The following is a 19,012-nucleotide window of genomic DNA, read 5'->3' on the forward strand; positions in this document are numbered from 1 at the left end:
TTTTTTATCAAGTTCTCCATCCAAATGTCTAGTGCCTTAATTTTTTTTACTTTATCGAGGCATATTTTTACATATTATATATTTCATCCATTTCAAGTATATAATTCGATGATTTTTAGTAAATTTACGAAGTTGTGGAACACACCATAAATCAGTTTTAGAAATCTTCATCGCTGTAATAAAATCACTCATGATCATTTACTGTTAATCCCCATTCTCATCCCTACTCAATCAACCATTAATCTACTGTCTGTCTCTATACTTCTGTCTATTCCTAGACATTTTCTATAAATGGAAACATACAATATGTGGTCTCTTTTATCTGGTTTCTTTCACTTAGCATTTTTTTGAGGCTCACCCATCTGGTAGCATGTATCAGTGGTTCATTCCTTCTTATTGCTGAATAGCATTCCATTATATGGGTATGCCATATTAGTGCCTTTTGATTTTATGACTTGGATTTCCATTTTCCAGGTTATACAATGAGTGTAGGATAACCTGGGTACTTGGAGTATGGGTGGGGGGAAACCTATTTAACGTTTATTTAACACAAATGACACAGGTGAGTGTTTTTCAAACCCAATCCAGTTTATACAGAATGAGATTATCCTAGCTTCACTCAACAGCATTATGCTATCAGTCGCTTTTAAAAGCAACTTTTCTTGTCCCTCATTCTTAACAGGATGAAAGAACAGTTCCCCAAGGTATCCTTCTCTCTCCCAAGGCTTATAAAAAATCTCTCCACTCACTATGCCTTCTGCTTTACCTCCTTTTTCTACCTCCAAGTCCCTGTTTTCTCATTATCTTCAAGCTGACAGCTTCAAAATTTCCATATTCTCCAAGTTTCTGAAAAGTTATATTAAAACTAAATATCTGCATATTCTGGAATTTTATTTAAGAGAAATCTGTGGTTCTTTTGATGTAGCCCCCGAGAATAATTTGTTTCTATGTAGAAAAAAGCTTTGTAACTGATTTAAAACGAAAAACAAAAAAACTCACAACACCAATACAAAAGGAGCATGAGGACCCAAGTCAACATTTGACACTCTCATTTAAAAGAAAAGATTAAAGAATATACAGTAATTAAGCACAGTTTTTTATCTTTTCTTTTTAACATGACCTTATTAAATACTGATCTTTTTCATTCAGTCTAAAATGCCACCATAATGTTACTGTCTTGCCTCTGTTTTATGATGATGTCTGATTAAGTGGATTATTTGCCTTTATAAAACATTAAATATCTACATGTAGAATGATTATCTAATCGTTTATGAACTTGGGTAAGGGATGGTGGTTCAGGGAGAGGGCTAGGGAAGGATGATACAAATCTTATAACATACTTCTTATTACCAGTCTTTCTGAAGTCTTAATCTTCCAAGTGATTCCCAGACTATTAGCTTGAAAACATCAAGAATAAGATGATGTGGACACAGCTAAAAGCTTTCCCAATGGTAAACGTTCCCTAACTAGAAAATTATTCCACTACCCTTAGTCTAAGTTACAGTTCTTCTGGAGTACTTAAGAGAGTGAAAGCAGTAAAAGATAATACCAGCTACATGTAATTAGAGGAACCTTGCAAGATAAAGAAAAATAAGACAAGCTATTATTATTAAAGCTTAAATGTTAGATTTTATCTAACATTTAAATGCCAAGAATACCACTCTTGGTGGCCAGTTATTGCAGCAGGTGTGTGATAGGCCGTGTGAGCTACATTTTCATCTTTGAAAGGACAGCTTAAAAGGGGTTCTGAGTTAAGGTTTACTCTACTTCCATTACAGCTACAGAATCTAACTAGACCAGTATAAGGTAGGGTACAGAAAGACAGGCTCCGCATTATAAATTTTAAAAATCCCTAGTAAATCAAAAATCCCACTAAGCATTCTTTAATGTCATCATTTCAATTAACTTTAAGAAAATGAATGGCATAATGATATGTATACTGTTATACTGTACCTTTCTCAGGCTTTCATATTCCTCACGAAGTTCCCCAGGCTTGCTTAATTTGATTGGTGCTCTGAATATAAACTCTGCAGGAAAGGGAAAAGAAAACACTTTTTAACAGAACTTTCTAGGAAGGAACCAAGATCTTGTCCTACTGCTGCCCCCACATCATAAACCACATAAAAATTGTGGTCATCTTCCACAATTTGAATATTCATTCATTCATTTAACGAATACTTATTAAAGGGTATAAACCAGGCACAGTTCTAAGCACTGGGGAGAAGCACTGAACAAATAAAGTCCTTACTATCATGGAGCTTACAATATTGTGGGGGGAAACAGACAATAAACAAACAAATGTGTGTATATAATACAACTGGTGGTACTAAGGGCTATGGAGGAAAATAAACACAGGCTGGAAGATTAGTTTATCAATATATAGAGTGGTCTGAAGGGTCTCACTGATAAAAGTAACATGTTAAAAGACCTCAAGGAAAACTATATTTAAAGCTCCTAGTTCAATGTTACCAAGTAACATTTTAAATAAGCTGAAGTTTTACTCATAATACTTTGTTACTAATGTTTCTTTCTATTTCTTTTTCAACATTGCCAACAGACTATTTTCCTGTATACAACTTATATTTTCAGTATATAACCTGATTTTTTATCCTCAAAGCCTTCAGTGGTTTTGATCAGCTTACAGAATAAAGTCAAAACTCTTCAATATGTCACTCAAGGTTTTCCAGAGACTGATCACAACTTTATCTTTCCAAAGCACTGTGTCTCTCATCTCTTGACTATCTGGTTACAATATATATATGCCATATACTTCTAACCCTTTTATGCTGTTTCTCAGCTGAAATTCTCTTTTCTCCCCTTCTCTATATCCAGGCCCACAGGAGGCACACAATACACACTGGCTATATAAACAATAAAAACCCAACTTAAGAACAGGAATAAAAGATAAGTCCTAAATGCTATCAAAAAGGAAGGAGAAAATATGCACTTCTGTCTCCTTAAATGTACATGACACTTCGATACACCCCTATGTATATTTAGAGACTTAAACACAGTATTTATTTGAAGACTTACTAACAACTCTACATCCCATTCAGGTTGATAATATTTGTTGTAGCAAAGTGAGCTCCTCAAAAAGTTGACTTTTGTCCTTTTTCAGTTGTCTCAGCTACCTTAAAAAGACTCATATACACCAGAGAAATGTGGAAGATCCTTAGACAGAAACATTGGATGCAATACAGATGCAGAAAACAGTAACTTAAAGCTCTACCAAGAGAATTACTAGACCCAGGTCTTGGGAGGCAAACACTACATCACCTTCACCCACTTAAAAAAAAAGTCCTGATGACTATTTTAATCATATCTCTTAAGTACATTTCTAATTATTGGCAAATAGTATCTAAAACCAGATGCTTTAAAAGAGGAGGGGAAGAAGGAAGAGAAAAGCAAAACCCTTAAGTCAAAAAAATTCTTTTAATCCATTTATGGAGAACCTATTACCTGAACGATACTTTATATTTTCTCAGTGAACCGTCACAGAAACTTTATAAGGTAGTTATTATACCCATTTTACAATAAGGAAAATGAGAGGTTAATGACTTGCCCAAGGCCACAGAACTAGCACAAGCACGTGACAAAATTAAGAGAAAAAGAATTAACAGGTATAAAGAGGGAAATTACATAATGATGAAAAAGGCAACCCATCAAGAAGCTATAATAATTATGCACTTGTATGAACCTACAACAGAGCAAAAAAAAAGATTATAAGAGAAATTAATAAATCCAAAATTATAGTAAAAACATGTAATTTTTATACTACACAATTCAAATTTCTTTCTATATAGATATGTATATATACTTTCTATATATACTTTTAGTTTGCTGTAAAGCATTCTCACTGCTACTGCCATTTTTAAAGTAAATAACTACTTTGGCTCCATCCAACTATTAATGTACAAGAAAACTGAAGAGACTTAATGTAGAGAAAAGCCATTTGGGGAAGAATTTGCATTGTTTTATGCCTGCCAAATTTCATTACTTACTCTGGATTTCTGTGTAATATAGTTTTTTGTGGGGTTTTTTAGGCAAAAATAGAACAGACAAGTAAGTTTTTATGATACATATAATATTTAACTCAGACCATATAATTCTAGAGTTGTGAAGTTCTGGATGAAACAAACTCTGAAGAAGCCTAGAGAAATTAAAAGGGTGATGATAATAATAATAAGTCTTTTCAAGTAAGGCGTTAGAACTTGATTTTTTTAGTGCAGAAAATAAAAAATAAAAGACACCATAGAATGATTGTCATGTATATACTGGTTTAAGATGATTGTCAAAAAAAGCTGGTGCTAATTGTTTCTTTTTTTCTTTCATTTTCACAGTTCATACTTCATTTTCATCACTGAAGATGTAGACCAGTAATTCTTGAAGTGTGTCCATTGATCCCTAGGTGTCCCAGAGACCTTTCCAGGACTCTACAAGGTCAAAAAATTCTTAAGACTCTTAAGATGTTACTTGCTTTTTTTACTCTCATTCCTTCCTTAGCGTGCAGTGGACTTTCCCTACATTTCCATGAGATGTCATGACATCATTGCTTTTTTTTTTTTTACATCTTTATTGGAGTATAATTGCTTTACAATGGTGTGTTAGTTTCTGCTTTATAACAAAGTGAGTCAGTTATACATATACATATGTTCCCATATCTCCTCCCTCTTGCGTCTCCCTCCCTCCCACCCTCCCTATCCCACCCATCCAGGTGGTCACAAAGCACCGAGCTGATCTCCCTGTGCTATGCAGCTGCTTCCCACTAGCTATCTATTTTACGTTTGGTAGTGTATATATGACCATGCCACTCTCTCACTTTGTCACAGCTTACCCTTCCCCCTCCCTATATCCTCAAGTCCATTCTCTAGTCGGTCTGTGTCTTTATTCCCATCTTACCCCTAGGTTCTCCATGACATTTTTTTTTCTTAGATTCCATATACATGTGTTAGCATACGGTATTTGTCTTTCTCCTTCTGACTTACTTCACTCTGTATGACAGGCTCTAGGTCCATCCACCTCACTACAAATAACTCAATTTCCTTTCTTTTTATGGCTGAGTAATATTCCATTGTATATGTATGTGCCACATCTTCTTTATCCATTCATCTGCTGATAGACACTTAGGTTGCTTCCATGTCCTGGCTATTGTAAATAGAGCTGCAATGAACATTTTGGTACATGACTCTTTTTGAATTATGGTAAACCTAACTTGTAGGTGCACTGGGAAACCTAAAAATTCATGTGACTCGCTTTATTGCAGTATTCACTTTATTACGGTGGTCTGGAACCAAACTCTCAATATCTCCAAGGTATGCCTGTAATAATATTTTTATTTCATTTTCATTTACTACTCAACAGGTTTCTCTAAATTCTGAAATACTCTATTAAAGTTTAATATAATAGGTAAAAATGCTATTAGGATTTTAAACTTATATAACAGTAGCTATAACATGAAAATAATTTCTTTGAAGCCTTATGAAATATGGTTTCAATCCACCTGAAAAAGGTCCGAAAAATAAAAATCTCCCTTTTTAAATCAAAGTCTTTTACAGTGTCTCTTAAAGCTTACTGGAGAACATGTATACACTGAACATTATTAATTATACTAAGATATTTATCAGTCATGATTAACTTTCGGGTTCCCTGACTTTTAGTACAGAAAGAACACTCATTTATAATAAAATAGTTCCTGTCTGCTGATGTGGGACTTGACTTTTCTTAATATTCTCTTTACTTCCCTCTGCCTTCCTAGAGTCATATGTCAACTCCCTCCACTCCAAAAGTTGAAATTGTGATTGAAACTCCTGCAATACTATCATAAAATCAGAGCAACAGGAGAAAACCTAGATGACTTGGTATGGTGATGCCTTTTTAGACATAATATCAAAGACATAATTCATAAAATAAGTAATTGATAAGCTGGACTTCATTAAAATTAAAAATTTCTGCTCTGCAAAAGACAATGTCAAGAGAGTGAGAACAAAAGCCACAGATTGGAAGAAAACATTTGTAACAGATGTATTTGATATAAGACTGTTATCCAAAATAAACAAAGAACTATCAAAACGTAATCAGAAAACAACCTGATTTTTTTTTTAACGGGCAAGAGACCTTAACAGACACCTCACCAAAGAAAATATATGGCAAAGAAGAAGACATAGCAAATAAACAAATGAAAAAAACGCCCAACGTCATATGTCATTAGAGAATTACAAATTAAAACGAGATGGCACTACACCCCTAATTAGAGGGGCTAACATCCAAAACACTGACAACACCAAATGCTGGTGAGGATGTGGAGCAACAAAAATTCTCAAACACTGCTGGTGGGAATGCAAAATGGTAGAGCCACTTTGGAAGGCAATCCAGCAATTTCTTACAAAACTAAACATAGTTTTACCATACAATCCAGTAATTGCACTCCTTGATATTTATCCAAACGAGTTAAAAACTTACATCCACACAAAAACCTGTAAATAAATGTTTATAGCAGCTTTGGCCATAACCGCCAAAACTTGGAAGCAAACAAGATATCCTTCAGAAGGTAAATGGATAAATAAACTGAGGTAGATACAGTGAAATTAATTAAAGAAACCTCAGCTAAAATCAGAGTAGGGACAGGCCTGTAGGGGGAGCGCTCATGCTCCCCCATGCATCTGTCAGTTACTCCAAATAGGAAGAGCTATACACCTACATCTATGACAGGAAGGTGTTGCTTACTTTACTATCCAGCAGGAAGAAGAAAACTTCTCTCCATCCAAAAACAGCTCCACCAATCAGATATGCAGCAGCTCAACTGATGAGAAGCCTCCATACTTTGGACTCCCAGCTTCCTCCAATGGACTCTGGTTATTACAGCTCTTCCCAACTCCCCTCTTTTCCCTATAAAAGCAAGTTCCACTTCCTTGTTCTCTGGATTTGTCTCTGGTCTGCCATAGTTTGCATATCCTGAACTGCAACTCCTCTGGCTATTCCCAAATAAACTCACTTTTGCTGGTAAAATAACTGGCTATTATAATATTAATGAAAGTTGATAATCCAGACAATGGAATATTATTCAGTGCTAAAAAGAAATGAGTTTTCAACGCTGATGAAAAAAGTCAGAGATAACACAAACAGCTGGAACGATATACCAGGTTTTTGGATTGGAAGAATCAATATTGTCAAAATGAATATACTACTCAAGGCAATCTACAGATGCAATACAATCCTTATCAAGTTACCAATGGCATTTTTTCACAGAACTAGAACAAAAAATTCTATAATTTATATGGAAACACAAAAGACCCCAAATAGCCAAAGCAATCCTGAGAAAGAAAAATGGAGCTGGAGGAATCAGACTCCTCAAATTCAGACTATACTACAAAGCTACAGTAACCAAAACAGTATGATACTGGCACACAAACAGAAATATACATCAATGGAACAGGATAGAAAGTCCAGAAACAAACTCACATACCCATGGTCGACTAAACTACGACAAAGGAGGCAAGAATATACAATGGAGAAAAGACAGTCTTTTCAATAAGTCTGGGGAAACGGGACAGTTACATGTAAAACAATGAAATCAGAACACTAACACCACATACAGAAATGAACTCCAAATGGATTAAAGACCTAAATTCAAGGCCAGACACTATAAAACTCTTAGAGGAAAACATAGGCAGAACACTCTTTGACATAAATTGCAGCAATATCTTTTTTGATCCACCTCCTACAGTAATGAAAATAAAAACAAAAATAAACAAATGGGATCTAATTAAACTTCTTCTGCACAGCAAAAGGAACTATAAACAAAACGAAAAGACATCCCTCAGAATGGGAGAAAATATTTCCAAACGAAGCAACTGACAAGGGATTAATATCCAAAATATACAAACAGCTCACGCAGCTCCATGTCAAAAACAAACAAACAACCCAATCAAAAAACAGGCAGAAGATCTAAATAGACAATTCTCCAGAAAAGATATACAGATGGCCAAAAAGCACATGAAAAGATGCTAATTATCAGAGAAATGCAAATCAAAACTACAATGAGGTGTCACCTCACACTAGTCAGAATGGCCATCATCAAAAAGTCTATAAACAATAAATACTGGAGAGGGTGTGGAGAAAAAGGAAACTCTCCTACACTGTTGGTGGGAATGTAAATTGGTACAACCATTATGGAAAACAATATACAGGTTCCTTAAAAAACTAAAAATAGAATTACATATGATCCAGCAATCCCACTCCTGGGCATATATCTGGAGAAAACTCTAATTAGAAAAGATACATGCACCCCAATGTTCATAGAAGCACTATTTACAATAGCCAAGACATGGAAGCAACCTAAATATCCATCGACAGATGAATGGATCAAGAAGATGTGGTACTTATATACAATGGAATATTAGCCATAAAAAAGAAAGAAATAATGGCATTTGGAGCAACATGGATGGACCTAGAGATTATCATACTAAGTGAAGTAAGTCAGACAGAGACAAATATCACAGGATATCACTTATATGTGGAATCTAAAAAATGGTACAAATGAACTTACTTACAAAGCACAAATAGTCACAGATGTAGAAAAAAAACATGGTTACTTGGGGGAAGGAGGGAGGAGGGATAAACTGGGAGACTGGGATTGACAATATGCACACTACTATATATAAAACAGATAACTAATAAGAACCTACTGTATAGCACAGGAAACTCTACTCAATACTCTATAATGACCTATATGGGAAAGAATCTAAAAAGAGTGGATATATGTATACATATAACTGATTCACTTTGCTGTACACCTGAAACTAACACAACATTGTAAATCAACTATACTCCAATAAAAATTTTAAAAAATAAAGAAAATGTAATTATGATTGAAAAAAAAGAAAAAAATGAGCTTTCAAAGCTATGAAAAGACATGGAGGAAACTTTAATGCATATTACTAAATGAGAGAAGCCAATCTGAAAATGCTACATACTGTATGTCTCCAACTATATGACATTCTGGAAAAGATAAAACTTTAGAGACAATTAAAAAATCAGTAGTTCCAAGGACGGAGAAGGTAGGGATGAGTAGGCAGAGCAGAGGATTCTTAGGGCAGTGAAAAGACTCTTTCTTATAATGATGGACAAATTTCATTATACATTTGTCCAAACCCACAGAATGTACAACACCAAGAGTCAAATCTACCATTCTGGTGAGTGACAGTGACAATGGGGGAGGCTATGAATGTGTGGGGGCAGGGATCATATGGGATATCTCTGTACCTTCCTCTCAATTTTGTTGTAAAACTAAAACTGCTCTAAGAAATAAATTCTTGGGCTGGCGGGGGCGGTGGGGGAGCACAGCAACAACATGTCAAAAGAAGCAGAAAAGGCAACAACACCCTCCTTAGTCCAGAGGAATTAGTCCCAAAATCCACCAATCCCTCCACCAGAATCTATAGGGATTTTCAAGTGTTTCAGTAGCACAGAAACAACCATTCACCCTTCCTTCATCTCACAGAAAAGAAATACTAGAAACTATTCCAGGTGTCACTGAGCTGCTGAGTATCTTAGTATTTATAAATGAATCCAGTGGTGGAAGTACTTTCTTAATGCCTGTCCTCTGACAACTACAGTTGACCCTTGAACAACGTAGGTTTGAACTGCGCAGGTCCACTTACATGCAGATTTTTTTTCAATAAATACATACTACGGTACCATATGATCTGCAGTTGAATCTGAGGTTGGTTGAATCCACTTATCCACATAAGGTTATACACAGATTTTCAACTGTGTAGGGGTGTCGGTGCCACTAATCCCCATGTTGTTCAAGGGTCAACTGCACCATGTTTAAAAGAGAAACTCTCTAAGGATATAATACCCTAAGAATGACAAACACACATGGCCAATGACCAAAGCTGAGTACTGCATTCAGTCTAATGTGAACTGTAGGAGCAGCTATATTTCCTTGATGGTCCTTCCTGAAAAAGATTTTCTCTAGGGTGGGGTGACTGGTTATTAATAAAGGCAAACAAACAAAACAAACTATAAGACTAGCATTTTGCTAACTGCACCAAACCCTCAGGAATAAGGTATCATTGTCAAAGAATCCACACTCAATACAAAATTACAAAAAGAACCTCACTGAACTATATTGGGAAGACGCTACCCCAATAACTCTCAAATCCAAAGGTAAACATCCCTTAGTACCTGGCTATGCTTGAGTTTTTACCCCTGTACATTCAATTTCTTATTAGTGCAGCAGAATGAAAAAGAACTTTGGACTTAAGAGTCCCAAGATCTTGATCCTAATTTGAATTCTCCCACTTACTAGTTATTTGTACTTGGGCAAATAAAAAAATCTCTCTGCTAATTTCCATCTCTATCTCCACGACCAGTATCATTCTGATGACTGGCAGTTATATAGCACTTTGATCATGCCAGGCCCATTTCTAAGCACTCTATATTTTAACTCATCTAATCTTCATAATGACCCAATGGAGAGATGCTATTATCCCCACTTTACAGATGAAGAAACTGAAGCACAGAGCATATAACTTGCCCAAGGCTACACTACTGTAAATGAAAGAGCTATGATTTAAACTCAGGCAATCTGGCTCCAGAATTGGTCCTCTTACCCACTGTTCTTTATTACCTCTTTAATATTAAAAAAAAAAAAAAAAGAAAAAGAAAAAGAAACTGAACAACCCTATATGACAATAGGCAAAGGTCAGGCAGTTTACAGAAACATAAATTCAGATGACTTGTAAACAAATTAAAATATGCTCAATTTCGCTCATTTCAAGATATTAAAAATTTCTGAAACAAAACACTTTTATATATCAGATTGGCAAATATCAAAAAAATTTGATAAAGACAAGAGTTAGCAAGGGTATTCGTTATCTTAATGATGTATCATACACGTGTACAAAGATGTACAGACAAGAATATTCACTGCAGATCAATCGCAATACTAAAGACTGGAAACAACCTAAATGTCCTTCTATTTTAGAATGACTGAATAAATTATAAGTGACTGGGATACAATGGATCCTTTCCTATACTGTCTGTTTTTATTCCTGGTCTGGTTTCTTGGTTTACCACGTAATTTTTGTTGGAATGCCATTCATTGTGTTATGAAAAACTATAAAGGCTGTGGATGATATAACATCCTACAGAAGATTCACCATGTTCTCTGACAGGCAATTAGACTAAGGGTAGATCACCTCACAATCCATTCAGGACATGAGCTTATTCAAGGTTGGCTGCAGGCTTTGTAAAACTTGAAAAGTTTGTTCTACCCTAGTTTGTAGCCCTCTGAGGATCTAACTGAGAGTTAAGGGTATTTTCCAAGCCTGCCTTCCTTGGAAGGCCCTCAACTTTTTTCTCCTCAACACTGAAGAACTGCTAAAAGAGTGCTCTGTTTTTCATTAGGCTTCTGGGAAGCTTCTTAACCTTTTACCCTACACAGTTAAAGAATCTGCAAATGCCTCAAGAGAAAAAAAAGCAGGTAGAGAGGCTGGGGCGGAGGGGGGGGTGCAGGGAGATGCACCTCCCTTCTCTCTGGGATCTTGGCCTCTCAAGTTTTGGCTGCCTTGGCAGCCCTGAACTATAATTTTTGTATCCCTAGCCCCATGAAGAAAGCTCTGCTGGCTTTTTTGCCTCTTAATAGCTATACTCTCCCTTTGCCAAGAATCCACAAATGTCTGAAGTCCTGGCTGCCTTGGCAATTTACCAATGCCTTCATATAGATTTTTTTTTAAATCAGGCTTTTCTAGTTATTCTCAGCAGGAGTTCTGGTGTGCTACAATCTGCTCCATCATAGCCAGAAGCAAAATCTACATTCTTCATAAGCAGTGGAGAAGACAAGATTTTCGTCATGAAACCACAAACCATTAATAAAGAGGGAACAAGCAGTGAGGAAGAAGACAAAAGGAGAGAATATTCTTTTAAGAAAGTCAAGAAAGGAATCTAATAAAGGTAGAAAACGTGTGGTCCAAGTCCTAAAGAAACTTACAATCTTACTAGGGAAAGAAAAACATATGCAAGTGAAACTACTATAGAATGTCGAAGAGTTATACAACTAAACACCTGACTGCAGCTCAGAAAAGCATGAGGTAGAGGTACACAACAGCAAAAGAAGACAATGAATCAAAGTACATCTTCTACAACAAAACCTATGTAAGTGCAAAGATACACAGGAACCAAGAGGTCATTATCCATATCAATCTCAAGGTTACCTGCTTATACTACCTACCAAACTTCTGAACTACCTTCAAATGGAATATTCTAAAGGAGAAACTTTAATGTTAAATTAGGCGTACCATTTAGAAGTAGGAAGGTGGAAACATGGGGAGTGAACCACAAATACGTTCTAAAACCAAACTAAAGTGCTTTCCATTTTATCTACTATTTTTTTGGTTTACTCCTTCTAACTCTCCAAGAGTGCAGATGACAGCCAAGTACCAACTGTCTTAAACTAATGCAATTGCTCCTTTACCTACTTGCCCAAGACATTAACAATTTACAGGAGGCAATATAAAGAGCGTTTACCTGGAAAGAAGAGGAAGTGCACAGAGAAAAAGTTAAAAGTTAAGAAAATATTCATATCAAATTTGAAAACTGCTTACCTAAGTACCATAATTAACACTACAGATTACTGCTATAGTAACTCAAACTGTGTTTTAAAACTATCCTTGGCAAAGAACTAATGAAATCAAGATGTCACAACTCACATACCAAGAACTTAAAACATGTTTGTAACTTTTGACCTAATAATTTCTAGGAATCTTAGAAAATAATCTAAAATACAGAAAAACTTTTACATAAAAAGATTTTCACTGCAACATTGTTCATAACTGCAAAACAAAAACTGAGAATAACCTACGTGTCCAATATTGAGGGAATGATTAGGCTAATTACAGACAGTCCATACAATGTACTATTATCCTGGCATCAAAATTATATAGAAATTTTTTTTAATAATATGCAATATTGGGCTTCCCTGGTGGTGCAATGGTTAAGAATCTGCCTGCCAATGCAGGGGACACGGGTTCGAGCCCTGGTCTGGAAAGATCCCACATGCCGCAGAGCAACTAAGCCCATGCGCCACAACTACTGAGTTTGCGCTCTAGAGCCCGCAAGCCACAACTACTGAGCCCGTGAGTCACAACTACTGAAGCCCACACATCTAGAGCCTGTGCTCTGCAACAAGAGAAGCCACCACAATGAGAAGCCTGCGCACTGCAACAAAGACCCAACACAGCCAAAAATAAATAAAATAAAATATAAAAAATGCAATATTGCTTTAATTAGATAGGAAACCATTTATGTTAAATGAGAGATGCAGACGCCAGACTGAATATGCCTTATAATTTCAAACATGAATATTAAATATAGAAATGGAAATAACAAATAGAAAAAGAAATAACAATATAATTGTAGAAGTCACAAAGGGAGAAGAAAATATTAATGATAACATATCAAGTTATCATACATAAGTGTGTAAGAATAATGAAAACTGTTATCAGAGATCAGGAAGTTAAAGAGGGAAGTGAACAGTGAGGAAGAGGGAGGTGCTGTGGGAAGAGAACATACACCAAAAAAAGGCATGAGACCCTTTCCCCAAAGCACTTATTAACATAGCTTCTTAGCTAAGACAAAGTCATAAAAAGTTGTAAGAAGAGATTTAAATAATTACAGAGACGATGACAAATGCAAAGTCACAAAATGAACAATTGCCAAATGCATCTTACAAGCAAATGTTCCAACAGACATCTGTAGGAGCAAGAGAACAAGGGCTGGGAAGGAGAGTCAAGGCTTTAGGAAGGTTGGATGAAGCTGAGTCTAACTGGTAAAACTTAGATTAAGTTAAAAGACAGAAGGGGACTTCCCTGGTGGTCCAGTGGTTAAAACTCCGTGCACCCAATGCAGGGGGCCCGGGTTCGAAGCATGCCACAACAAAGAGCCTGCACGCCACAACAAAGATCCCCTGTGCCACAACTAAGACCCGGCGCAAGTGGTTAAGAATCCACCTGCCAATGCAGGGGACACAGGTTCGAGCCCTCGTCCGGGACCAAAGTGTGATAACACTACTGAACTGCACACTTAAAAGGTTAAGACAGTAAGTTTCAAGTTATGTGTTTTTTACCACAATTTTAATTTTTTTTAAGTGTGAAGCCTGGATAGTAAATAAATACATTCTGCTAGAGCAAGACCCGGCGCAAGTGGTTAAGAATCCACCTGCCAATGCAGGGGACACAGGTTCGAGCCCTCGTCCGGGACCAAAGTGTGATAACACTACTGAACTGCACACTTAAAAGGTTAAGACAGTAAGTTTCAAGTTATGTGTTTTTTACCACAATTTTAATTTTTTTTAAGTGTGAAGCCTGGATAGTAAATAAATACATTCTGCTAGAGCAGAAAGTTTATGTAAGAGAGTTGTATAGGCCAGAAAGGGTAGGTTGGGGCCAAATTATAGAGAACCTTCAACATTAGGCTAGGGAATCTAAACTCATCCTGTCATCAACAAGGATACCACCATATTTAATCTTATTAATATTAATAAAACTATTAATAAACAATAAAACTTCAGTTATCCAGCATGCTTGGGGAATAAGATGTTCCTTAATTTTATGTGGTAACAATGCCAAATTTGGGCAGGATCTTCCCCATACAGTTACAGCACTTCACCATCCATACGTCTGCCAGATAACTTTCAAAAGTAAGAAAGATCCCAGGTTGTGGAGACCAATCAGACTCCATCACTTATCAGTGTGACACTGAGCACACTACAACTTCTCTAGCCCTCAGTTTCCCCACTTCCCAAATAAATTATTATGAATGATTAAATGACATGATTTAATGTATTGTACAATGCTGGATATATAATTGATATTCATTAAGTGTTAGATACATCCTTTTTTTTTTTTTTTTGCAGTACGCGGGCCTCTCACTGTTGTGGCCTCTCCCGTTGCGGAGCACAGGCTCCAGACGCGCAGGCTCAGCAGCCATGGCTCACGGGCCCAGCCGCTCTGGGGCATGTGGGATCTTCCCCGACGGGGGCACGAACCCGTGTCCCCTGCATCGGCAGGCGGATTCTCAACCACTGCGCCACCAGGGAAGCCCAGATACATCCTTATAAGAAAAAATTCTACTTAATCTTTTCAGAGATAGAAATTTCTCAGAATTGTAGGGAAAAAAATGGCATCAGAGATTTTTTTCTCTATATATAAGTGGGACAACTACATGGTGCTTATTAACTGCTAATAAAAATTAATGATAAATATTCAAATTCCAAGTTGCATCTTGCTTCCTTAGCTTAAAAAATTAACCTGATTTGTACCTCGATCTGGAAAGAATAATGAGTCTTAAGCAGCCTAAGTCTGTGTAGACTTACGGCCAGATAGTAAATATTTTCAGCTTTGCAGACCAAAAGACAGCTGCTCAATTCTGCCATTGTAGCATGAAAGCAGCCATAAACAATATGAATAAGCATGGCTGTGTTCCAATAAAAATTTACAAAAATAAGCAGTAGGCTGGATCTGGCCTGCTGAATGTAATTTCCTAACCCCTGGTGCTATAGATTGAATGTTTGTGTCCCCTACACAATTTATACGTTGAAACCTAATCCCCAATGTGATGGTATTTGGTGGTGGGGTCTTGGAAAGGTGATTAGGTCATGAGGGCAAAGCTCTCATGAATGGGATTAGGGCGCTTATAAAGGAGACCCCAGATTCACTTTGTTATAAAGCAGAAACTAACACACCATTGTAAAGCAATTATACTCCAATAAAGATGTTAAAAAAAAAAAAAGAGAGAGACCCCAGAGAGCTCCCTGCCCCTTCCACCAAGTGAGGACCAGGAGGCAGGTCCTCACGAGACACTGAATCTACCAGTCTTGATCTTTGACTTGCCACCCTCTAGGACTGTGACAAATAAATTTCTGTTGTTTATAAGCCACCCAGTCCATGGTATTCTGTTATCACAACCCAAAGTGACTAAGACATCTAGATTAGAAAAAGACAAAGAGAGTAGAGATCAATAGAATTTGCAAAAGCAGGTATTAACCAAGAGTAGAGTCAAAGTATAAGGTTCCTTGTTGAATCCAGAAATGGCCCAAACAACAGGCACAGCAAGGCAGCCCAAACTGGATCAGCACAGTCCAAGCATGAGGCACACAATAAAGGAGGTCACAAAAGCAAGCGTAGGTACAGGAATGCTGCAGAGATGAAGGCCATGCAGGCCTAGGCAGACCAAGACCATGTGGGTGTCCCCATCTCTATATCCACCACCACCCTGGACAAAAGCCTTTGGACTTAATTTCTGCTCTTTTTGAGGTGAAAAATCATCCACAATAGTCCACAAAGTGGAATGATACCAAAATTAGAAAGAGTGTAGGATTTTGAACCATACCAACCTGCATTCAAATCTACTACCCACTGGCTTTGTATCTACCAGTATTTATCCTTGCTAAGCCTGTTTCTTCATCCATAAAATGGGAGTAATACCTACCTTAACAGGGATGTTTATCTCATCTAATCCTCCAGTACCCTCTTGGTACAGATTCTGTGCACATTAAAATGGTAGCCTAACTGGCCTGTCTCTTAAGACTCTTTGTTTTTCTATCTTCAACACTGCTTCCCTAGTTCTTTATAAAGCAGACCTGACCCTATCATCCTCCTGCTTAATAACTTTCATTGGCTTCCCTCTGCCTCCAAGATTTATAAACAAGACTCAGTCTACCACCCCAGCCATATTTTCTCACATTCCCTCAATACTCTCCCCTCCCCAGCCTTCACACATAATCACTATTCCTAGATATGCCAGACCCTGTCTCTTTACATATGCCACTTCCTCTTCCCACAATGTTTTTTCTTTTTCACTGTATGATAATCAGTTCAAAGCCCTGTTTATTGCCCTCTCCTTTGCAAAGCGTTTCTCACTTAACCCAGGGAGAATTACATTAGCCTTCTGCAGGTCCTCACAACATTCTGCACTTACCTCAATTGTAGTAGGATTTATTACCTGTGTTATAATTACTTGTTTCTGCCTCTGATTCCCCAAACTAGGAGATTTTCTTGAACCTATTGGGATGATCTCTAGGTATGTGTCTCAGTATAAAACAGTGGCTTAAATTTTTTGTTGTTGAATATACCAATGAGAAAGTGCTTTAAAACCAGCACCATTCTGTACTAAGATCTTTTAAAGAATTTGTTGTCTGAAAGAAGATCAATTTGTAAAGCCTTTCTTTATAATGAAACCAAAAGTAAACTTTAGTAAAGTCCAAGTCAACAACAAATTAACAGGGTCCAATCTTTTGAGGTTTTATCATAATAGTTTTACAGAACCAAACACTAGACAAAACACAAATGGCAAAACAGAAGTAAAGGAAAAATATGTCCGCTGCTATTTAGAAAAATAAAAACCAAAACTGGATATAAGTTGTCTTCAGGCTTAAAAATTTAATTGTACACACATGTAATGAGGAAGACTGGCTCAGTTCTGTTTTGAGAACTGAGTTGCTCATCCTGAATCTGTAGTTCTGTTGCGTACAGGATGAGCAAGGTCAATGCGATCTTTGGCAGCATTAATAAGAATTTAGCATCCAGATGGAGAGATGGTAAACCTCACTACATTTTGCACTGGTCAGGCATTATTTAAAGCATGAGGGTCAATTCTGAGTGGCATATTTAAAGATGAACAGAAGGATAAAGGAATCATTATATATAATCAAAAATCTTTTTTTAAGGATTTTTTTAGGACTCTTTTTCCTCTATTAAACATTTACTGAGTATCTAACACATTCTAGGTACCATATTAAGTGCTGAATACCCAAAGACATAGTCCCTGACCTCAAAGAGTTCAGTGTAATGCCAGAGACAGACACACAAACAAGGGACTGAAATCCAGTGACATGACGAATACACATACTCATGTGGTGTCACAAAGGAAGGCAATCAACTCCTATTTGAGAAAAAAATTCACAGAGCACTTGTTTCACCTGAGTATAATCTGACAGAAGGATAACAGGGAGAATATTCCAGGCAGAATAATCATAGGTGACAAAAGGTCAGAAAAGTTTCAAAAAGCATACTATATTATAAGAACTGTAAGTAGTGTAGTATGACCAGAAATCTGGGAAAGGGAGAAAGAGGACCAAAGAGATGAATTTGAGAAGTTTAGCCTAAGAATTTAGATAGAAAAAATCATGGTCTTTAAATACTTGAATATTGAAACTAGGGAAGAATATTTTGATTCAATAGAAACTTAAATTTCAAACAATTAACATTGTCCAGAACTAGACAGCAGTGAGTACAGAGTCACCAGAATGGGAGAAATATCCCTGTTCATGTTTTAGCTCAATCTTCCCTTGGTATTCTAGATCTCTTCCCTAGCTACTAACGATATTGAGAATCATTCCAGGTGTTTTATTGGCCTTTCAGTTTCCCTCTTCTGTGAAATGTCTATTCAAATCCCCTCACCATTTTTCTAATGAGGTGTCTGTCATAGTGATTTGTAGTTCTTCATATATTTTGGACATTAATCTTTTGTTACTACATTGGAAGTATTTTCTCACATTCTGTGGTTCATCTCCCTACTTTATCTTTTATCATACAGAAGTTTTGATTTTAATGTGACCAAATTATCAATCTTTTCCTTTACTCTGTATTTTTTGTTTAAAGAATTCTTCCTATCCCACTTTCACAGATACTCCTAGTATTTTCTAAGTTTTATAGTTTGACCTTTAATCGATCTGGTATTAACTTTTTGTGTATCGTGTGAGGTAAAGATCTATTTTTCCTTGTTTTCTGTAAGGTTAGCTAACTATCCACAACTGAAAATATTTTTGCTCCACTGATTTGTAATGCCACCTGTCATCTACCAAATTCAAGTATATGAGGACATGTTACTGGACCCTTAATTACTTTTTAAACTATTTAACCCTGGTTCAGTGTTCTTGGCTACTAATCATTCGTATTGACAAGTTCCACTAAAAAAAATTAAATTAAAAAAAAATTCCCTTCTATTCCAA

The 19,012-nt window shown here is 36.5% G+C and overlaps 1 protein-coding gene across 2 annotated transcripts in view; it reads right to left on the reverse strand.

Annotated features, from left to right (window-relative positions):
- The window catches only part of RNF169 (ring finger protein 169), a 94,046-nt gene that overhangs the window by 61,187 nt on the left and 13,847 nt on the right, over positions 1-19,012 (reverse strand). For both annotated transcript variants that reach the window (XR_004351122.1, XM_032640578.1), the window contains exon 2: positions 1,954-2,027. Coding sequence is in view for 1 of the 2 variants with exons in the window: in XM_032640578.1 (XP_032496469.1) it covers positions 1,954-2,027 (74 nt within the window). In the remaining variant the exon portion in view is untranslated. The remainder of the gene's footprint in view (positions 1-1,953; positions 2,028-19,012) is intronic.

The sequence above is a fragment of the Phocoena sinus genome, chromosome 8 (assembly GCF_008692025.1).
Source record: "Phocoena sinus isolate mPhoSin1 chromosome 8, mPhoSin1.pri, whole genome shotgun sequence".
NCBI lineage: Eukaryota > Metazoa > Chordata > Mammalia > Artiodactyla > Phocoenidae > Phocoena > Phocoena sinus.